This window comes from Lepus europaeus, chromosome 17, assembly GCF_033115175.1.
Source record: "Lepus europaeus isolate LE1 chromosome 17, mLepTim1.pri, whole genome shotgun sequence".
Lineage (NCBI taxonomy): Eukaryota > Metazoa > Chordata > Mammalia > Lagomorpha > Leporidae > Lepus > Lepus europaeus.
Window position 1 is genome coordinate 18,966,558 of NC_084843.1, and position 23,108 is coordinate 18,989,665.

At 41.0% G+C, this 23,108-nt stretch overlaps 3 protein-coding genes across 6 annotated transcripts in view; 1 reads left to right on the forward strand and 2 right to left on the reverse strand.

Moving 5' to 3' along the window:
* The window catches only part of SHOC2 (SHOC2 leucine rich repeat scaffold protein), a 91,592-nt gene extending 90,640 nt beyond the window's left edge, over nt 1-952 (reverse strand). Inside the window, exon 1 of one of the 2 annotated variants that reach the window (XM_062213958.1) lies at nt 864-952. The gene's annotated coding sequence lies outside the window, so the exon portion shown is untranslated. Of the gene's footprint in view, nt 1-208; nt 283-863 lie in introns of those variants that run through there. The other variant, XM_062213959.1, reaches the window with a different exon arrangement.
* On the forward strand, nt 928-15,271 carry BBIP1 (BBSome interacting protein 1). 3 transcript variants are annotated; one of them, XM_062213962.1, is made up of 3 exons: nt 928-1,010; nt 13,031-13,103; nt 13,881-15,271. In XM_062213962.1, exons 2-3 carry the CDS (start codon nt 13,058-13,060, stop codon nt 14,042-14,044), a joined length of 210 nt encoding a protein of 69 aa, XP_062069946.1. In that variant the 5' UTR covers nt 928-1,010; nt 13,031-13,057; the 3' UTR covers nt 14,045-15,271. The 3 variants fall into 3 exon arrangements, with proteins under 3 accessions (XP_062069946.1, XP_062069947.1, XP_062069948.1); XM_062213963.1 differs by lacking the exon at nt 928-1,010 and adding an exon at nt 1,318-1,552; XM_062213964.1 differs by lacking the exon at nt 928-1,010 and adding an exon at nt 11,627-11,794.
* An 88-nt stretch (nt 15,272-15,359) lies between these two features.
* Nucleotides 15,360-23,108, reverse strand: part of PDCD4 (programmed cell death 4) — a 32,036-nt gene continuing 24,287 nt past the window's right edge. The window contains exons 9-12 of the mRNA XM_062213961.1: nt 20,835-20,942; nt 20,483-20,593; nt 17,945-18,084; nt 15,360-16,087 (exon numbers count right to left, since the gene is read on the reverse strand). Coding sequence (XP_062069945.1) covers nt 16,027-16,087; nt 17,945-18,084; nt 20,483-20,593; nt 20,835-20,942 — 420 coding nt within the window. The 3' untranslated portion in view covers nt 15,360-16,026. The remainder of the gene's footprint in view (nt 16,088-17,944; nt 18,085-20,482; nt 20,594-20,834; nt 20,943-23,108) is intronic.

Genomic DNA, 23,108 nt, shown 5'->3' on the forward strand with positions numbered 1-23,108 from the left:
CCGGCGACAGCACCCAGGGACGCGGCGGCGGCGCCTCCCAGGGCCCCGGCCCCGCGGGCCTCGCCCCGGCCCCGCTGGCTCGCGCCTGTCAGGGCGCGCGGTACCCCCCCCTCAGCCGCCGCCAGCCAGTCCGACGGCCCGACCTACAGGAAGGCATGCAGGAAGACCCGACCGACAGACACCCTCCGCCTCCTCCGCCCCAGGTTACCGTCAGGAGCCCCGACTCCGCCATCCTCCTCGCTCGCCCTCCTTCCTCCTCCTCCTCCTCCTCCGAAGCGACGCTGCCCAACCGCCGCCCCCCGCCCGCCCCTCCCCCACTCGCCCCGCCCCGCCCGCCCCTCCACACACTCTCGCCCCAGCCGCCCCGCCCCACCCCTCCGGCGCGGGCTCGTCACTCGCTCGGGAAGAAAACGAGGAGGAGCCAGGGCCGCAGAAGCCACCCAATCAGAGCGAGGCGCCGGCGCCTGCTTCCCTCCCTCCGCCCTTTTCCTTCCCTCGGCTCTTTACGCCGTCTCCCGCCCACTGGGCGCCGCTGGCTAGCCCAGCCACCGAGTCAGCCTCCGGGAGGGTAGAGCGGCAACTCCCAATTGGAAGTCACTGTTGAAGCTACGGCGGCCATAACCACTAATGGCACCAGGAGTCTCCTGGTTTCCGGGCTCCAGTGTGACGTAGCTTTCTCCTTCGCCCAATCTCACCGTTACCCTGGGCAACAGCGGAGCCGTCCGGGAAGGGACGCATCTGTAAGGAGGCCCTGAGGGGCGCCAGAAGTGGCCGGCGATTCGGGGTTGGGCACGTTGATGGACACTTGGGACTGCAGATCCAGTTTCCTGGCCCTTCGTGTGCCGAGACGCCTGGCCACTTACCTAAGTGGATCGGCTTAGGGTTCCGAGGACGCCTCTTTGCCCGGAAGTTGCATTTGGCACTTCCGAACGGGGTCCCGGCAGAAGGGTGGGGAAGCCGCCGCCTGCCCCGCAGGAGGTGCCCGGTCTCGACCCGGGTCGCCCAGCCAGGTGAGTGACCCTCGGACCCCACGGCGAGGCTCCGGGCGGCCGCGTCCCGGGGGAGCGAGCGCTGCGCGGGCGCGCGCGGCCCCGAGCCGCTTCCGCCCGAGGAAGGTTTTCTTTCCGGGCGGCCGGGCGGCGGCCCGCCCTCCCTCCGCCCCTCGGAGGCTCCCTGTGGGGCGCGGCCGCCGGACCGGCTGCCCGGGCCCGGCCGGAGCGGGCGAGCCGCGAGGGCCCAGCCAGCCACACCCCCGCGGCCTGTGGGGGACGGAGGGGTCCCCGCGCGGCTGGCTCCCCGCCGCCCGAGCGTTCTCTCCGTGAGCCTCTGCGGGGCTTCCGCCGCAGCCCTGCTGGGGGGCGAGCGCCTGACCCTGCGCGTGCTGTCCTGAGCTTGTGACTACTGATAACGCCCGTGGCCTGTGGCTCTTTGCAAGAGCAGCACGCGCTGTCTCGTGTAGCTCCTTCCGAGGGCTCGAGGCGAGAACGCGCGGTCGCCTGGGTCATAGCAGACCGCGTGCCCGAAGCCGCGGGAGAAAGACTGGAACCTCCAGGTAAACTCGGAGTGGCCGGACGCCCGGCCGAAGGAAGGAGTCGTGACGACTGCGCTCTGCTGTGGCAGCCGCCCTTAGTTGGTGGGGTGTCCGCGACTCGGGGACCCTTGCACACGTACTTCCAGATGCTCTGCAGCAAGAAGTAACGTCCTGAGCGTATCTAGCACTTTCTGGACCCCTTCTAGGGAAGTCGCTGTTTTAGGTAACGGCCGCTTCTGGTTTAGCCCCACTGCCCTGCTTCTTCTTCTTGGATAGAACAGTTTGTGTCTGGTCCATCTGTCTTACAGTTCTACCCTGCACATGATGATTATTTTGGTAAACACTTACTGGAATATTGAGTGTGTTGGGAGTCTCCTGGATGTCCAAGACACTTCCAGCCAAGTTTTATGGATCTTCGGTTCATCGGAAATTCAGCACAGAGCCTGCCACCCACACCTTCTTTTATTTCTCCTCTGAAGTCTTTCCAACATGATTTTCCCCAAGTGTTTTATTTTGAAAATGTTCATACACTAAAAAGCTAAAAGACTAACAGACTTTCATAGACCCTTCACCTGCGTCCAGCAGTGAACGTTTGGCCATATTTATTTCATCCTTCCTCGCATACTTTTTTGTCATTTATTACAAGGAAATTAGTAATTCTGTAATATTTACTGCCCATGTGCAAATCTTCCTAAATGACGCAAGAATATCTTTTATCCCTTCCCCTCTCCACTTCATCCTGCCCCAAAATCAGGATCCAGTTAAGATTGATGTATTTTATTTGGGGATTATATCTTTTTTGCCTTAATCTAAAACATCTTTTTTTCTCCTCCTGTGACACTGTCATTTTGAAGAGTTCAAGCCATGGGTCATTTTCAAAATAAACAAATCCCTTTTGTCTCATTTCCTGTAAACTAGAAATTAGTCTAGAGGCTTAATTAGATTAAATTTAACTTTTTTTTTTTCAAGGAATACTTCACTGTTCATACTTCGTCAGTCATGATTAAACCTCAAATGCAATTCCATGAATCCTTGCCATGAGTTGTTAGTTAAATCCGTCTCACTTCTAGTATGTTCACCCCTGTGTGGTGTCCTACAAAGAAGAGGTTAGCATTTAATCTTCTGTGTGTGCAGAATATGTAGTAGTGCTTTGGGCTGGCTACATAGACTGCCTACATTTCATAAATGTTGCTACTAGTTTGCCTGTACTTGGAGCTGATGTAATGTAATCTGTAGCAAAGTGTACTGATGTCAGCATAGTTTCATGAGTTTCAACTCCTGGCATCCTGCACTCTGCTGTTGAAAAATGTGTGGGCCCTGCACTTCAAATACAGATGAATCTTGATGTTATCAAAGCAAATACCAAGGCAATGTTGGCCATTTGGGCAGATTCCAGTTTAGGCAATGTTATTTTTCTCTCTGAAATTCTCAGCAAGTCCTAATTGGTCCTGGTGTTTTTATGATAGCTTTTTCATAGAATTAAGCAGAGCCTATTAAAAATTGCAAAATCAAGGTTGTACTTAATACTTAGTACATTAGGAACATTCTCTCCCTAGTGGGTAGAAAAATGTTTGTGGAATTTACTTCATAATCACAAGAGGAAAATTTTCACAACTACCAAGTTCATACACTTCTAGACATACATTTGATCGTGAAAGATAAGTGAAAGGGAAAAAAATGCTCTGGGAAGCCAGAATCTTTCATATTGGTATAGAATGTTTTTAGCCATCATATTAAAAGTTAAAAACACACTTCATCAGTTGCTTTCTTTATATAGTAGGAAGTTTGTTCTTGTGGGACTTTGAAACAATTTTAAGTTGACTCCAGATTCCAGGAGGGCAAAATACTACACCAAATAAGTCCACAGGTTTTAGGATGAGACCTGGTTCAGGAACAGGACCAATCACTAGCTGGGTATCCTTAGACAGTTTACTCGTTCTCTCTATTATGTATTAAATGGATCATTAAAACCTCTTTGGATTTGAGTTAACAAAGTTAACAACTCAAATACATGTGAAGTGTTTCAGCTTGATGTATAGCACATGGAATGGGGTCAGTGGATTATTAATAACATGGAGCAGTCCAATTTGGGCACATAGTAGGTATTAAATATCTAGTGTTGAATCTAGAATAGAATAGTAGGGAGTTCAATTAAAAATTAGTAATTCTGATTTCTGGAGGGCTCTGGAAAAGTCTGTTTTTCATAATAGTCCAGTGGATTTTGATGCAGATGATTTGAGGATCGTGCTTTGAGATACACCAGGTAAAATACCAAACGATCCATTCCCTTTCCTTACATATTGTTGATATAGCTAACTAAATATGTCAGGTACTTTTTTAAAAAGCTAATAGTTAGCAGTTTCTGGTCTACTACCTAGTATTGAATTTTCAAACAGGATAACTTACTAGAAAAAGGCATTTTGCACAAGTAGTGTGCCATTTTCTGCTAATGTAATAGTAGTGCCTGCTAGTGGAGTATTACCAAAGCCAATGGCACCATCCAGATTCACCCAAGAACAGCCTCTTTTCTGTAGCCTAGGCACATTTCAGAAGCTAGACACTGCACATTTTATTCACATGAGTCTGAATTAATTAGCCAAATTGAGCATGTTGCAACATTTTTCTACCAGCAGATGCCAGATAGCAAAGCAGAATAGAATCTACTATACTTTCCAACTGTATGACACATGATGTTACTTGGCATCTCCAGATGAACATTATCAATCCAAATTAAACACTCTGCTAGCGTGTGGGCAGTTGCTCGAGAAGTGAGCATTATAACTTCATGTCTGCTAAAAAATTCTTTCTGGGTTCCCTCTTTTACCTTTTTCTCATGTTAGCTTACGTTCAGAAGTCTGGCATGGTTTTGAAAATTCATCTGTCAGTCAACAACAAACTCTTGGATAAGACAAAAGATAAAATGTTTTGCTATTTTTGTCATTCTTGCCACCACTCACAACTTGCACTAGGCAGGTTGAATTTTTTATTTTAAAGGAGCTAATTTAATGTTCCCAAAAGAAAAATGTCCTTTACATAAATAGGATTGCTCCCGGTGCCACCTTCAGTCCTCAAAGATTGTATGTTTGCTTCTCAATGCCCATTAATGCGAAAATTATACAGCCTGGCATATAGTGTATTTCACGGGCCTGTGTTTTACTCAGGTGCCCATAATGGCTGGGCAGGTATCGTCTAGGGAAGCCACCGCAGCAGTAAGGACTGGAGAGCTGGAGATGGAGAGCACATGCTCACCTGATGGGAGCATCACTCCCAGCCCTGGCCACAGTTTGCCATGTGCAAATGTGGACTTTAATGCCACATTTTGTTCTCACATGAAGCCTCTAGATTCTTAAACATTGGTTAAAATACTTTGAAATATCAAGCAAACCAATAAAACATTCAACTGGCTAGAACCACAGGCTATGGGCCCTGTTTTTCTTCCATGAACACTTAATTGGTCCTTTGGTTGATAATCTCAAAATGCAGCTCCATCAGAAATTCAATATAGAATGTAATCTAAAACTAATAGTCCTGTTCAGCCATTTAATTCATGATCTTTGTCTAATAAATATGTTTTCAAAGAGCTATGGTACAAACTCTAATTATGTGATACAGCATGATGAGGAACATTTAAAAATACAAAACTTGGATGATTTTAAGGTATTACATTTTTCTAAATAAGCCTGAGATTTTCAAGTTCCAGTGGCATATTCTTTTAAGGATAATAATGCCATAAACAAAAGCCACAAAGAGCAGTTCTTTTTCCTAAGAGATTTCTTCTAGGGTGCTACAAAACATGACAAAAGGAATGCTAAATTCACAGATTAAAGAGTTGGGGCAGCATTGTGGCCCAGTGTGTTAACCTATTGCCTGTGATGCCACTACCCTATATGAGCACCCATTTGAGTCTAGACTGCCCCACTTCTGATCCAGCTTCCTACTAATGCACCTGGGAAAGCAGCGAAGGAAGACGGCCCAAGTCCTTGGGCCCTTGCCGCCCATATGGGAGACCTGGATGGAGTTCGAGGCTCCTGGCTTCCGCCTGGCTCAACACACACAGTTGTGGCCATCTGAGGCAGATGGAAGATCGTGCTCGCTCGCTCGCTCTCTCTCTCTCTCTCTCTCTAACTGCCTTTCAAATAAGCAAATCTTTAAAAAATGACCTTGTGACAGTATGGGTACAGATAGAACAAATGGAGAAGTCTCAAGTATTCATGATTGCCTGTAGGTTTTTCTTCATTTTTGTTTCAGTCATCAGCCTCTATAATACATGTTAACATATTTTAACTCTAATACACAGTAACTTTTTTTTGGAGAGTCTAATTATATGACAGTACTGTAGCGATAGCGATCCAATACAGTAAGAATTGCTAGCATTAAACTGAGCTCTCATGTGTCAGGGAGATTTTTATGGCTTTATATGAATTATATCTTTAATACACCAATCATTTCAAGTTGATGCCATTAATAAGCTCTATTTCAGAGATGAAACCTAAGGATTACAAAATGAAGTAATTTGTTTAAGTGACTACCATGACTCCAGATCCTTTTTTCAACTGCTACAGTGTCTGTTTTTATCACCAGCCCCACCACCCATCTTTCCACATCCTTCTGGGCCTATTAATTCCACCTCTACAGTTCAAGTTGAACCATGGGTTCTGTGGATATCCAGTCCTTTTTACCTTACTATTGGGCTTCCACATGTGGATCAAAACCTAACTCCTGGTCTTTACCCTTCCCTTTCAGCTTTCTCTCTCCACCCCCCACCCTACAATGTTCCCACTGGAATAAAAATGTGCACCATCTGCTTACTCATAATCGTATCACTGAAAAAGGTTAGTGGGTGAGAAGGTAGAGGTTTAAATCTATTGCTTATACCCTTGGATACCTCTTGTGTCTTCTATTTCAAAAGTTACTTTTATTTGAAAAGCACGAGACAGAAATCTGCCCTCTGCTGGTTCACTACCCAAATGCCCGTAACACCTGAGCTAGGCCAGACCAAAGCCAGAGCCCAGAACTCATTTCAAGTCTCCCACATGGGAAGCAGGGACCCAAGGACTAAAGCCATCACCTGCTGCCTCCGAGGATGTACATTACTAGGATGCTGGAGTCCAAAGAAAGCAAAGCCAGGACTCGAACCAGGTACTGCAGTATGAGATGAGGGCATCTGAAGTGTCTTAACCACTGTGCCAAAGGTCCAACCCTACTTACAGAGTTTTCTACTCTGGAAGAATAAATTTCATGCTGTCTCCTAAAATAACATCCTTTATCACTGTAGTTTTTATTATCCAGTATCCACTTCCAAATAAAATATAAACTAAATCATTAATTTTGGTCTGTAAATTCATGATTTCTGGACACTTTAGCAATCCCTACTTTCTTGATGAACAAGGGACTCTGACCTAGGCTACTTTTTGTCTGCAAATAAGATCTCAAGGAAGAATTCTGTTTAGAGGTTCTTTCCCCTGCAGGTCCACAACATTCAAGTCCAAGAGATGACAAGGACCCAACTTTTTCATAACAAAATTAATAAATGTTACTCTTCACATTCTGAAAGGTTCTCTAGAGGTTCTGCTTTTGTTGATTATTTTTGTTTTTATGAAGATGGTTGCCTAACGGAGAATGAAGGTATTGTTTTTGCTGGCCTGGGTTTTCCCACCCCATTATGTGTTCTGTTTAAATGAGTCTGCTTCCTATTTCCCTTTCTTCTTGGATATTCTTCATTAGATGTGTATATAAAACAGCTTTTTAGGCCAGCGCCGTGGCTCACTAGGTTAATCCACCGCCTGCAGCTCTGGCACCTGCATGGGAGACCAGGAGGAAGCATCTGGCTCCTGGCTTCGGATCAGCTCAGTGCGCCAGCCGTAGCGTCCATTTGGGGGTGAACCAACAGAAGGAAGACCTTTCTGCTGTCTGTCTTTCTCACTAACTCTGCCTGTCCCAAAAAAAAAAAAAAAACAGCTTTTTATAAAAAGATTTAGTTAACTTATTTGAAAGGCAGTTACAGAGAGGGATAGGGAGGTGCAGCGACAGTGAGATCTTCCTTCCACTGCCTCACCCCCCAAATGACAACAGCCAGGGCAGGGCCAGACTGGAGCCAGGAGCTTCATCCGGGTCTCCCATGTGGGTGCAAGGACCTACTTTGTGCTTCTCTTCCTCAGTGATTTCACAGTGCAGCCACTTGCTCATGTTAAAACATCTGTCTTGTGATAGGAAGCTGTCATTTTTGCCAAATCCCCAGATATTCTGCAAGATTTTCTCTTTTCATATTTGAAGAATTCCTTTCAAAAATTGTTTTTTCCAAGATGGTCTAAACTTTCCTCTTACAAGGGGAAAAAAGATACACTGTTTTTCAGTGTATCAACTCATTAAGTCCCAATTTTTCAGTTCTGTGAATATTTCAGCAACATATTTATTCCAAAGTTACCATATATTATACATTTATTGCTCAATTTAGGTCTTTCTAGGTATCCTATATATAGGCCATTGGGTCATGAGTTGGTATATTCAGAGAAAAGGTAATCTTGGCCGGCACCGTGGCTTAACAGGCTAATCTTCCGCCTTGCGGCGCCAGCACACCTGGTTCTAGTCCCGGTTGGGGCGCCGGATTCTATCCCGGTTGCCCCTCTTCCAGGTCAGCTCTCTGCTATGGCCCGGGAAGGCAGTGGAGGATGGCCCAAGTCCTTGGGCCCTGCACTCACAGGGGAGACCAGGAGAAGCACCTGGCTCCTGGCTTCAGATCAGCACGATGCGCCGGCCACAGCGGCCATTGGAGAGTGAACCAGCGGCAAAAAGGAAGACCTTTCTCTCTGTCTCTCTCTCACTATCCACTCTGCCTGTCAGAAAAAGAAAAAAGGTAATCTTTTACCAATTCCAAAAGTAGTTGTTGAGGCAAGTATTGTGGCACAGCAGGTGAAGCTGCCAGTTGGTACTCCCGCATCTCATAGCTGAGTGCAATCCCCTGGCATTAACGCTTCGGCTCTAGCTCTGCTGATGCTCCTGGGAAGCAGCTGCAGCTGACTCAGGCACTTGAGTCCCTGCTACTCCTGTGGAAGACCAGGATGGAGTTCCTGGTTCCTGGCCTCAGCCTGGCTCAACCCTAGCAATTTGCGGCCACTTGGAGAGCAAACCAGCAGATGGAGGAGAGGATATCTTTGTCTTTGTCACGTTGCCTTTCAATAAAATCTTTCTTAAAATGAGTTATTTATAAATATTGTCATTTTCCTTAAAATGAGTATTTGCTTAATTTATAGTATCTTACCACAAGTGCCATATTGAAAAGTACATTGCCCTAGAATTACAAAGTATGTTCTAGTGATCACTAGTCCCGTAAAAGCACTTTTTAAAGGATTCTTGGATCAAATAAATTTTTAAGAAACAATATATAATCAGTTCTCGGGGCTGGTGCTGTGGCTCACTAGGTTAATCCTCTGCCTGCAGCACCAGCATCACATATGGGCGCCGGGTTCTAGTCCCAGTTGCTCCTCTTCCAGTCCAGCTCTCTGCTGTGGCCCAGGAAGGCAGTGGAGGATGGTCCAGGTGCTTGGACCCCTACACCCACATGGGATACCAGGAGGAAGCACCTGGCTCCTGGTTTCGGATCGGCACAGCACGCCGGCCGTAGCAGCCATTTGGAGGGTGAACCAATGGAAGGAAGACTTTTCTCTCTGTTGCTGCCTCTCACTAACTCTGCCTGTCAAATTTAAATATATATATATATATATATATATATATATATATATAAAATCAGTCCTCTTTGGAGATTCATCAAGTAGTTTAGCATAGTAAAGTTTCTAAAAAGTGCTACTGTTAAAAAGAAAGTTCAACTTCTCAGGGTTTCTCAGATGTAATAACTGATCTCTTGTCAAATAGTCCATTGAGAGAGGGATAGAGAGTGAGTCTTCCATCTGCTGGTTCACTCCCCAGATGGCTGAAGCAGTGGAGCTGCGCCAACCCAAAGCCAGGAGCCAGGAGCTCCTTCTGGGTCCCCCACATGGGTGCAGGGGCCAAGGACATGGACCATCTTCTACTGCTTTCCCAGCCCACAGCAAAGAGCTGGTTTAGAAGTGGAGCAGCTGTGACTCAAACCGGTGCCTATATGGGATGCTAGCACTGCAGGCACTTTACCTACTTTGCCACAGTGCCAGCCCCAGTATATATTTCAAAGTTCAAAAGGACACATTAGCAACCTAGTCCAGTCTAAACCCATAATTTAATTTGGTTATCAAACTAAATTCTAGATATTTTTAATTTTCTGCATATGTGTTATTGATTTTAAAGTAGTAATCTTTCCTAGACATGTCTTTCAACTCTCACTTGTAAAGTATTTCATGATAAAGATTTGGTTTTCTTCCAAGTTCTTCTGCATTAATTTTAGACTTCCAGCTTAAATAGCTACAAGGTTGCATACATTATCATGATTTTGAAATGCACTATTAAAAATATTATTTCCAGAAAAAATTACAGACTTAAACTATGGAAGAAAAGGAAGCAGCTGGTTAACTTCCAATTACCCAGACTAAAGGTTTCAAGAAATAATGAGTTGACACAGCTACATTCTATGACCATTATAAGTTTGGGTCCTATCATAAAAATAACTTTACTTCTGCAGTTTAATGTTTTCTCTTAAAATATGCCTTGACAGTCTGCATCATTTTTTTACTATGGCATAGTATTCTATTCTATAGATGTTCCATAATTTAACCTTTTTTTTTTTTCCTTTGGACAGGCAGAGTGGACAGTGAGAGAGACAGAGAGAAAGGTCTTCCTTTTTCTGTTGATTCACCCCCCAATGGCCACTGCACCGTGCTGATCCGAAGCCAGGAGCCAGGTGCTTCTCCTGGTCTCCCATGGGGTGCAGGGCCCAAGGACTTGGGCCATCCTCCACTGCACTTCCAGACCACAGCAGAAAGCTGGACTGGAAGAGGAGCAACTGGGACAGAATCCAGTGCCCCGACCAGGACTAGAACCCCATGTGCCGGTGCTGCAGGCGGAGGATTAGCCTATTGAGCCGCAGCACCAGCCCTGTTTAACCTTTTACCTATTGGCAAACAGTTTCCTTTATTGTGAATATTTTGCTATTAAATGCAATGCTTGAATCACATTCTTATTCTTATACCTTTATATGTTCATTATTTCTTTGAGGGCTGCCTACTGGAAGAATGAGTCAAAAAATATGCATATTTGGTTTTAGTAGATAATGCAGATATCCCCTTAGTAAAGTTATACTAACAGTGCCTGTTTTGCTACTGAAATTGAAGGCCCCCCCCACCAGCATTCCTCAGTCCTCATAAACCATTTTTTTCTATCACACTTACTTGTAGCATTCTGTTCTTCCCTTATCTAGGCTGTAAACTCCAGAACAGCAGAAGTGTAGGTTTTTGTTTTGTTCACTGATAAGCAGTGCCTAACACCTGTTTACTTAATTGAATGGCCATGGTCATTTTATGTACATGTTAAGTCTCAGCTGTAGCTACTACGTTTCTCCTTTGGCTCATCTGTGCCTGGTTTTAAATACGCCTCACCTGACCAATGGGAAAGTAGTCCAAGGAGCAGCCACAACTCCTTCAGAGCACATCATCCTAGACAAAGCACCCATGGTGGGCTATCACCTGGGAGAAGTAAGTACATGCTCCTTCCTAGTTTGGACTCCCAGGGCAGCTTATCAAGAAAATGTTACCGAGCCAGTGCTGGCCATCCAGCTACCATGCTTTGCTTATTTTAGCCCCTCCCTTCCTGTTTCTCTCCTGCCAGTGCCTTAAGGGGCCTCAGAACAAGAACCATCCTTAGTAAAGCAGACACTGCCTAGGCAAGTGACAGCACTCATCTTCCACACACCAGTTCTTTAGCCCCACACCTTTTACACTAACAATGGCAGCTTAGTCACAGAACTTGGGTTTGGTAGAGCACCAAGTTTCATTGTTTTCCTCAGGCCAGATACTGGCTGTGAACTGGTGAAACTAGAAAAAGAACAGTGATTCAGATCCAAGTAGCTGGGGTCCCGTACTCTGATATCAAAGTTAGTATTTGCTCACCCCCATTTTTGCATTTTTGTGATACAAGTAAGAGTTTACTTACTTATCAACACCTATAATATCTATTCTCCCTTTTAGGTCAGATCTGCAGCAAATAAGGGCCTAATGTTTTCATTCTGATACTGCTTTTTATAGCTATATTCAAGGCTAGTCGAAGCATCTACATTATCATCAGCCTTCAACATAACCTAGGGGGAAAAGAATAACAACTAGGTACCACTGGCAAGCCTGAGTAAGTAGGAGGAAAAAACTGGTAGAAGCTCTACATTTTCAGGAAATTACATGTTGTATTTACCTTACATTCCATTTAATGATGAGTTGCTATATGCTTGGTCCATTCCCAACTTCATCTTCTATCCCTGATCGTTTGATAAGGTTCTGGGAAAGCTTCCTCAGGAACTTAAAAGACATTCCAGAGTAAGAATGTGAACAAGAGAAGGGAAAAGGTTTGGTAGATGGACAGTAGCGAGCTTTTATTAGGAATGTCAGAGAAGTAGTGGAGCAAGAATAACAGAAGCAGCTTCACTCCATTATAATTAACTTGCAGTGTGTAGAAAAGGCAGGCACTGAGCCAGCTTCTCCACTTTATAAATAGTCAATCTTTCTTCTGTGGTGATGTTGTGAAAGATGCATGGCAAGACTGCATCAGTATGGTGAAATGTAAACATGTGGGACTCTCTGGAGAAGCAGCAAGTCTACAACTTTGTCCAGAACACCTTAAACATAAGCAGTTAGTAATATGGGGTAAAGCATTTCAAGCAGGTATCACTGGCTAAATGGCATATATGCCAGGATATTCCTAACAAAATACTCATGAAAAGTATATGTCAGTCCTTTGGCTTAATAGTATCTCTGTATTAGAAAATTACTAAGCTGAAAGCATAGGTCATCATTTTGGTTTTTCAAGAGCCAGTTTAACCTATCATGGTCCTTGCTTACAAACTGCAGCGGTGTAGTCAGTAACTTCCTTAAGATGTTTTTACTATGCAAAGGGGATTGAAAGAACTGTTAACTATTGAGAAGTCAGAATGTTGAGAAATGTTTGCCTACCTCCTCTTCCTCACTGCCTCACTCCACTCTCAAATGGTGGTCATGGGGAGATACTATCAGTGAACCATGGTGGCTACATGTAAACACCTGTTCCACAGCTAGTACTTATTATCACCTTTGTCTAAAATCCTGTAGTACCAGTTTTTCACTGGGAGGGGAAAAATTTAGAACACCCAGCCTTCCAGGTAACACTAGTACTGATTGATCAAAGTTGACAAGCTTTGGCTGCTTATGTAAAAACTATCTCAACCTTTTTCCAACGAAAAGAACCACAGGAAATTAATGGGAAGAGTATGCAGAGATAAGATAATCCATTTTCTGTACAAATTGTGATTTTACATTTTAAACTATAATGGAAATGATCTCAGACAGTTATGTTTTGGGGAATTATTCCTGAATAATTTTTTTTTAATTTTAGGAAAAAACTGTATCCAACAATTCAAAAATGGCAGAAGTGAAGTCAATGTTCCGCGAAGTTCTTCCAAAACAAGGTATCTACATCACAAATACTTAGGACTATCATAGGGACCTAGAAAGTAACAGCAGAGTAAAACATCTGCAGCTATTCTGTTCTTTTATGTCGCATTTACTGTCCACTGTTACTAGATGAAGTCTTCAAAAAGTTCATAAAAATGTTTTGTAAAAAAATGCATGTATTTTCTTTATTGCAGCAATATAAACCTTGTCATTCACTTTTTCACAGACTTTTAGAAGTATCCTCATACAATTTTAACAAGCAGGCTATTAGAGGAGGAAGTAAATGAAGCAGTTCTTATGCCTGCAAATCCTGTTAAACCCAAGATTGCAGATTATATGAAATGTTTAATGAAATAATTCAATTCAGAAATATCTGAAACTGAGGAAAAAGAAACCAAAATTAAGCATTACAAAAAGCTAGAAGTTTACATTAAGGGTTTCATAACTGGAATAGTTATGTTAAATTAATGTACTTTGCTGTATTTTTATGTACTATGTATATATTTTTCTAAATGTTATTTTAAATTAAACAGCTGACACAAAATGTTGTGTATCTTATGGTAGTTTAGTCTTCAGTAGAATTCAAAATTTGTCTTCCTCAAGACCACGGTAGTGTTAAGAAATGTGGCCTATGGGGTGACTTTGATCTTTCTGCTCCCACAGCAGAACTCAGTCTAAAAGATTTTCACTGAAAATGGTTTGCCTTTGGACTGTAATTCTAGTGCAAGTCCATATCACCAAACAACTGGGTTATCCTTCACAAATTAATTCTTGTTTCTTGTCAAACTTAGGGCAGTTGTCTGTGGAAGATGTAACCACAATGGTGCTGTGTAAACCAAAACTTTTGCCCTTAAAATCTCTGACTCTGGAAAAACTGGAGAAAATGCAGCAAGCAGCACAGGATACAGTTCGCCAACAAGAAATGGCAGAGAAACAACGGCAAATAACACACTAATAACCTACCACTTTAGGGAACTAGGAACCACCCTAGCTTACCTACTATTTAATAGTAACTAGAAAATAATCTGGATCTGTAAACTGAAAAGTATTTGTTAATAAAACTGATATTCATAGAAATACCTGTATTGGTATTGGTATTTCTAAATAAAGACCTATATTGGTGAATTTAAACACTGGTTTGTATTGAAGTTAATGCTGAAGCAAATTTTATAGTGTTGTTTTTTTTTTTTTACTTAAACCATGTTTTTAAAATTGCAAATCATAATTCACCATTGCTGTTGGCCATCAGTTTTATAAGGCAGCATTCTTAGCACAAGTGATTAAATGAAACCTTCTTTATACAGAGGATCATATCAGGCTTTCACATTACCCACATTACAGTAAATTTTACTTGAGAGTAATTTGAGGTTTTTTAACCAATTTTGTGTCTCTATCATGTTTATACCATTTTGCTGACCAGTAATGGACAGTAATGACTAATGATGATAAAACTATTTCTTAAACAAATTTGACTTTTAAGAAGCCCTTACCTATTCTGTAATCAACTTAAGCTCTTAATTGTACTAATTTTAAGGACTTAAGAATTACATGACTACTTTTATGTCTCAGGTATCAAACACAATTAAAAATATGAATTTGGTTATCGTAATTATCTATACAAGCCTAAAATAATGTGGTTTTTGAAAGCCCATGATAGAAACATGAACATTAAATTTGGAATTTTAATTCTAGTAAGACTGTACTAGAATAGGAATAGGTATATTCCTAAGAATACCTCTGTAAACTATTAATGTAATTCTTGGTTGGTTTGTTGGAGTTGATAGGCAGTTAAAATTAGCACATACCTTTAGATCTTGCCAAATACTTACGCTTTGCAGAAGAAGTCAGAAATGTGTTAATTCTTTAGAACTAAAGTATTACTGATGGTAGGTAGTACTTTCTCAAGACACTGAATAACGTAAGCTCTGAATCTCTGAGCACTAATCATTCTGGTCATATAATTTAAGAATGATCAAAGAAAGCTAGTATGTATCTTACAGGAACTTTTCATTAAGTTTTAGATCAGATCAGTAAACAAGAGAGTTAAGCATGTATGTATTTTCCTCAGTGTAGTCTTAAAAGATTTACTATTGTACTTTCAATTTAAAAGTTTGCAAAGCGTTATTTTTTATAAAAGTTTGCCAGGAGCACAGCTTAAATTCACCAAATTCAAACGTGCTTCCTTACATGATTTAAGATTTGTTGTGTGAAATTAAAAAGTTGTTTAAAAGACCTAAAATAAATGTACTCTCAAAAAAAAAATAATCAACACAGCTTCACATGTTTTATTTTGTTGTACATTCTTCTAGAACCGGCTTCATTTTTCCAGTTTTGTAGAAAAATAGATGTTCCAGCCACCATTTACTTAACTGTCTAGTCTTTAAGACCAATCAGTATGTTCCCTGGAAAGATGAATAAGTCTCATGACTACTCATTTTTTAAAAATTCTTTAAGACAAAGAAATAACTTTTTTTTTTTTACTCCCAAAGCACAGTATTTCAACAGCAGCAGCCAACATGGGGTTTTAGCAGCTTAACTTTAGCCCCCTAAATAAAGCTTTCTATAAACCAGTGATTTTACTACAAAAAAACACTGTCCTTGAATGAAAGGAGTGGCAGTCAGACATCAATGCAAAACTTGGAATGATTAGATCATAAACATGGCACTTACAAAAGGTAGCTTATTGGAATATTCCACTTGAGAAGTGGTTACTTTTCTGTCCCTCCTTTACCCCCTCAAAAAAAAAAAAGAAAGAAAGAAAAAGAAAAGAACACTTCCTTTAAAAAAAAAATTCCCCTTAAACATAAGTTTATAAAATTTCAGAAATGACTTGTACTCAAAACAAGTGCTTTAAAAAAAAAAAAAAAAACACCTGTGCTAACTCTTACAATTCAGATATATATTTTTTAACATCTAAGACTGTAAGAGTTCTTATATTCAGTAGCTCTCTGGTTTAAGACGACCTCCATCTCCTTCACTTACAAAACGCTTTCTGCCCCTGTAATGAAAAGAACAAATACATGAAAATAAATACACATCCCAATTGTATTCGATGGAAAAAACAAATAGAACTTGGTTCTTTTAGGGGAGAGGGTGTGGGGAACATGTTAAATTTGGAGGACTTTCATTGTCTTTTTTTAAAAATTAGTATGCTTCTAATGCCTCTGAAAAACTTTATATCTTACAAAACATCCAGTGAATACTAAACTGGAGTAGTTTTTGTGTCAATAAAAGTTTGATTATATTAAAGTTCTTTGTCTAAATGGAGCCATGTTTTTTCAAAAACATTTTATTTAGAAATTCAGCATTTGTTTCTATCACATTATTATTTAAAAACTAAGCAGTGAGCCAAATAAAAACAATCAAATGATTAAGAGTTATGCAAACTAGCTATGGAAACCAAAGTATCCATGCTTAATAATTTTTCTACGAAATTTTCTCAACTGTAGAAAAGTCATAACTTGAATGTAGAAAAAAAAAAAACCAAGAAATTCTAGCCTATGCTTCATTTTGGGATTCCTGCCCCTTCAAATTCAAGAAGCCCTGCTCTATAATATAGCAATTCTAGGTACATGTAGTAGCAAAACCCAGAATGAACAGTTGGCCAGCAGCCTAAGGCCTGAGCAGGATTAGCCCTTACTTTCTGACCCCAGGCTAACATGTAGGGGCAGGCAGACCACACGCAAATGTGCTCTTCACCCAAATAAGCAAAAGGATAGAGGACAAAAGTAAAAGTTGTCTGGAATACACTCAAGGTTTAGTTATCTCAAATAACCCTTGAGAGTAAAGTCATAATAGAAATATTCAGACTTCCAAACAAAGGCTGAAAAACTTCTTAAAAGCCAGTGTCAAGGTATCCCTTTTCGTATGTATTATGGCTAAGTGAAAACCAGCTATATTTTCTTGAACATAAATGCTTCAGATGATGGGAGACCAAGGGACAGCATTAAGCCGTCTACAGCAAGAAGTCTTGCCAAAGTTGAGCATTTTTATAGATAAATACCACTTGGCATATCTGCACATAAATAGTGTCATTACCAAGCAGTTTCCGTATTTCCAAACATCACTAAAGCCATTAAAACTCGATCCTCCAACATTTTGTTTTCCTTCTCTTTTAATGGCTTCTAAACTTTCTAGAGCAAAGGACACTACTAGAAAATATTTTTCCACAATTTAATTTTCACAATGCACTTCAATAAAAATACTCAAAGTCTAGAAATTTTACCAGATAAAAAATTTATGGAAACTTAAAAGCAAGAAGTTGAGCTATTACTAAACATTTATACCTATTTACAGTATAAGCTTTGTTACTGGCTTTAACACAACAAAATTTAACTCTTTAATACTGAGTTACATCCAGGTTAACACAAATATAGTACCTCTAAAGAAAAACATCACATCCAGATCCAATCAGCCTCAATTCTCCAAATTGTTAAGTAAATGAAGCACAGGAAAGAACCTAGATTTTGAAGCCAAAAAATGTCTGAATTCATACTTGACCGGTAGCATGCACTGTTCCTCAGACCTTAGAAAAGATGCATGACACTTTGTTCATCTTATGGGTTGTAACACCTACTCTGAAGTAACATTGAAACTACTTAGCACAAAGCCCAGAACACAGAACTGCAACACAAGGTTAGCTTTCTTCTAATGAACAGGGTCTTTGTGAGATACTGGGAAAAAAATTTCACTCTGGTTTCTCCATAAATTCAAAACAGAAGTTCTTACTCCTCAGCAACTTCAGGGAAGATATTAATTTTCTTACAGAGCTGAAGACAGAAAACTGTCCTAGCTTAGTCTTCCAAATCACCTCATCAATATTTTATATTGAGGAAGTGGTATTTAAATTAAGTACCTTGAAGGACAGAGATCTCTGAGTTGTTTGGATATTATGCCAGCCTGAAAACATTCTTCTACAAATCGTTCCAGCACAGAGTATGAATGTGGGACATCCAGATTAATGTCAGGAATTTCATTGTAGATTCTCTCATAACCCTAAAGCAAATTATATACAGAACTGTTAGCCCACATAAATGCAATCAACCCCTCATGTCAATCTGTTTTGAAGGCCAAATGTTCACACAGTTAAACTGAAGTCATATTTGAACCCTGAAATAACATTTCAAAGTTCATTTGCTAGAGAATGTTTCCTTTGAAACATTTTATTTTTTAAGATTTATTTATTTGAAAGGCAGCAAGACAGAAAAAGAGACCTTCCATCTACTGTTTCACTCCTTAAATGTCCACAAAAGTCAAAGCTGAGTGACAGGGGAAGAGACAGAGAGATATCTTCCATCTGCTGGTTCTCTCATCAAATAGCCACAAGCTAGGAGCCAGGAATTCCATCCTGGTCTCCCATGAGGGTAGCAGGGGTCCAGGCACTTGGGCAATCTTCTGCTGCCTTTCTAAGTGCATTAGCAGGAAGCTGGATTGGAAGCAGAGCAGCCAGGATTTGAACTGGTGTTCTTACAGGGACAGAATGCCGGCATCATAGGCAGTAGATTAACCCACTGCACCACGATGGCAGCCCCTAAAATAGTTTTCTTAAAAGAGCTACAGACTGGCCAGCGCTGTGGCTTAACAGGCTAGTCTTCCACCTTGCGGCACCAGCACACCGGGTTCTAGTCCCGGTTGGGGCGCCGGATTCTATCCCAGTTGCCCCTCTTCCAGGCCAGCTCTCTGCTATGGCCCGGGAAGGCAGTGGAGGATGGCCCAAGTCCGTGGGCCCTGCACCTGCATGGGAGACCAGGAGAAGCACCTGGCTCCTGCCTTCGGATCAGCAAGATGCGCCGGCCACAGCAGCCATTGGAGGGTGAACCAACGGCAAAAAGGAAGACCTTTCTCTCTCTCTCTCTCTCACTAGCCACTCTGTCAAAAAAAAAAAAAAAGAGCTACAGACACTGGGCAAACTCCTTCCCCATCTACTTCTCCACATATACTTACTGCCTTTTTAAAAATACAGTGCAAAATAAGAACCTGGCAAACATTTCAACAGTGTGTACAATTTTAAATAGGAAACTAGACATAAAGGTATAATTTGTTAAAGGTTTCTGTTTCTTTCTAGATATAAAACAGAAATGAAAACATCTTAGAAAATTAGATCATTAAGACAGAACACATGATCATTTTTAAAAAATAAGCAAAAAACCCACTGAGGTGTTACTTTCAAGAAATGGTTGTAAGATGTTCAAACTTCAAACACTACCATTAAAACAACAAAACCCAAAGGCAGGCATTTGGCCTACAGAACACGGCTTGGCATGTCTGCATCCCATATCGTAGTACCTGGGGTCAAGTCACAGCTCCACTACTGATCCTAGCTTCCTGCTAATGTGCATCCCTGGGAGGCAGCAAATACAGGTCAATTAGTTGGTTGCCTGCCATCCACGTGGAAAACCTGGTTTGTGTTCCTGGCTCCCAGCTTCAGTTTGGCCTAGCTCTGGCTGCCATAGGGGAATGAACCAATGGATGGGAATATTCTTCCTTTCCCTCTCAAATAAATAATTCTAAAAAAACAAAGTGGGCACTTAATCCTAGCAGTTAAAATACCACTTGAGACATCCACATTGCCTATGGAGTACCTTGGTTCAAGTCCCAGCTCCACTTTCAATTCCACTTTCCTGCTAATGTGCACCCTGTAGGTAGCAAGTAATGGCTCACGTATTTGTGTCCCTGCCACCCACATGGGAGAGCCAGACTGACTTCCAAGCTCTTGGCTTTGGCCTCACCTAGATCTTGGTATCCCAGACATTTGGAGAAGGAACCAGTGGATGAAGAGTTCCCTTTCTTCTCCCTACCCCCACCTCAAATTTAAAAAAGAACATCAACAAAAAAAACACACTTATTAAAAATCAAAAATAGGGGCTGGCACTGTGGCACAGCGGGTTAAAGCCCTGGCCTGAAGTGCCCACATCCCATATGGGCGACAGTTCTAGTCCTGGCTGCTCCTCTTCCAGTCCAGCTCTCTGCTATGGCCTGGGAATACAGTACAAGTTGGCCCAAGTGCTTGTGCCCCTGCACTCATGTGGGAGATTGGGAGCTGGCTCCTGGCTCCTGGCTCCTGGCTTTGGATCGGCACAGCTCCAGCCATTGCAGCCATCTGGGGAGTGAACCAGCAGATGGGAGACCTCTCTCTCTGTCTCTGCCTCTCTCTATAACTCTTTCAAATGAATAAATCTTTTAAAAAAATCAAAAATATGAAGACACACACCCGCAGTGTGTGTCCCACAGTGGAGTGCCTGGATTCAACCAAGCCCAAGGGAAAACAGTAAACATGGAAACTTTAGGCATAATACTAAACATGCCTGAAAGAAAATTCCATTGATAGTCTTTATTCAGTAATGTACTTAAGGTTGAATTCTAAATTAATTGTTCAAAGTAATTAGGTACTTACTCTTTTCATTTGGTCTACAGTAATGGTATAAGACTTCCAAAGGGATTTTAACAAATCCAAAATCATCCTAAATGTACTTTCTCCAGTTGACTCTAAAACCATTACAATAGCCTAAAAAATTGAATAAAAGAACAAGTTTTGGTTATTAATTCATATAAAAAATTCTGAAAATGCATCAGATCCCTTTTCTTTAACCATGTCACGGTTGGGATTTTATGGTCATTACAAAAATTTACAAACCACTTTCTCAATCTTTAACAAAAAAATAGGGATGTCATTTTAAAGAAACATTAAGCCACTGGCACAAAAAGGGGCACTGGTAAATCTTCTGGGCATGGCGAAGTAATCTTACTTCATACACAAGCTCATGGTGAAAATGAGGTACTTCCAATTCCTTAAGACAATGTTCTGCTTCAGAAATGTCTCCAGAGAGTAAATACTCTTTCAGCAGCATGTCAATCTACAAGATTGGAAAGTTAGCATGTGTTAGAATTCCTGACTTTTGGAAAGTCATGCACCCTTATCCCATATGTTACGTGATCAAATGGGTCATGAACTAACACCACACAGACTGAAATGATACCATAACTTTTTAAATAATTAATAAATCACCAAGTTTAAAATGGTTCATAATCATGAGGCAAAATGCAATCCTTCAGTGTGTCTGAATAATCACTGAGTATAAGTAGGTTAAAAATGCTCATGGTCTAGATGGTCACCATAACGCTTCAGTACTCCCCACTAAAAACAAAGGATTTTAAATACCAGTAGAGGGCACTAAATGAAAGTCTCAATATGAATGTTTAAAATGGCACAAGATAGTTCACTTCTATCAGCATTATCTTAACAGCGGACTAGGAGCCAAATAATGAGACTAATGGGGGCATTACTAGATTAAGAATTTTTTTTACAAGGAGGATTTTATTTAAAAACATGCATCAGTAATTTGGCTTCAAGCTGTAGCTGAAGAAGTAAGTATTGACTTCCTCACTCAAACCTGTACAGTAGTATCTATGGCTCCAGAGATCCTCCACTAGGAATGTTCTTCCCTATACACTGCCATTATAATCCCCTTTGCATCCAGTAAACAAATGAATGTGGGCCAACTGAATACTTTAAATAACCCCTTCTTCCAACTTCTGGAATATACTCTCATCAAAAGTAAAATAAAATTGGTAACTATAATACATCCTAATGAATTTCTATAATCATGCTTTAAGAAACTGACATTTAAAGCATGGCATTTAAATAAAGGGTTTTACTCTGTAATTATAAAACTATTTAGTTCTGTTATGTAACTCTAAAAAGTGTATCAGGTTCCATGCCTTTTTAAATAACAAATTACAAATATATGCATTTCTGAAAATCATCTTTGTCCAACCTTTTCTTCTAAGTAAACAAATACCCAAATAGTGTCTACCTCAAATTGATACATTGGTAATTTTATTTCCATTTTTAATCTTATCCATTTTTATTGAGATTATTCACATACCATAAAATGACAGTCTCTCAAAATATTAATATTGGGGAGCTTTACCATATTAACATTAAGCTTTATAATCTATAAACCTGGGATATTTATTTTTTTCCTTTCAACATTTCGCAGCTCCCAGTTAACAAAATGTGCATTCCTTCCATTAAAGTTATTCCTAAATATTTACTTTTTGATGCTGTTGTAAATGCAATTGTTTATTTCATTTCCAATCACATTGCCACTGTATAATACAGAACTGAAGTTTGTATATTCATATTATAGTCTGTAACTCTGTTCAATTCATTTATTGCTTAACAGTTTGGTTTTGGTCAGAGGACAGGTTATTTTGTGGGTCCTTTGTATTTTCTGTACATACATTGTTATCTAGGAACAGAGCTACTTTTGCTTCTTCAAGTCTGGATTCCTTTTATTTATTTTTCTTGATTAACTGCCCTGGAACCTTGACTATTTTTATACCTTAATTTTTCTATTATTAATTCTTTAATCACTTAAAGGAGACCAATACAATCATCACATTGTGGACACCAAACCATCTATTTTTATATATTTAAAAATAAAATTGGTCCAGGCTCTATATTTGAACTCCTTAACACTTAAATTAGGGGTACATATGTGTGTGTATATACAATTAAGACTCATCAAAAATCAAATTATACTCACATGAAAAGATTATACTCGAAAATCAAAAGCACAGGAACTATAAATCATCTAATTGCATGCATTTTCTAATTACATGCAGATAAGGGGATTAAATACTTTTTTGGTTTCTTACATACAACACCAAATTACAGGCAGAAAACAACCCATGGGGAGTAAATCTGACATGTTATTTAAAGATTTATTTATTTATTTGAAAGGGACAGGCAGAGGCAGAGAGACAGCAGTCTTGCATCTGCTGGTTCACTCTCTAAACGGCCACAACAGCCAGGGCTGGGCTCCCAAACCAAAGCCAGGTGCCAGGAGTTTCATCCGGTCTCCTACATGGGTGCAGGGTCCCAAGCACCTAGGTCATCTGCTGCTGCTTTCCCAAGCACACTAGTGGAGCAGCCAGGTCTGGAGCAGGTGCCCACATAGGATGCTGGCACTCCAGGAAGCTGCTTAATGCTCTAAGCCACAGCTCCGCCCATTCTG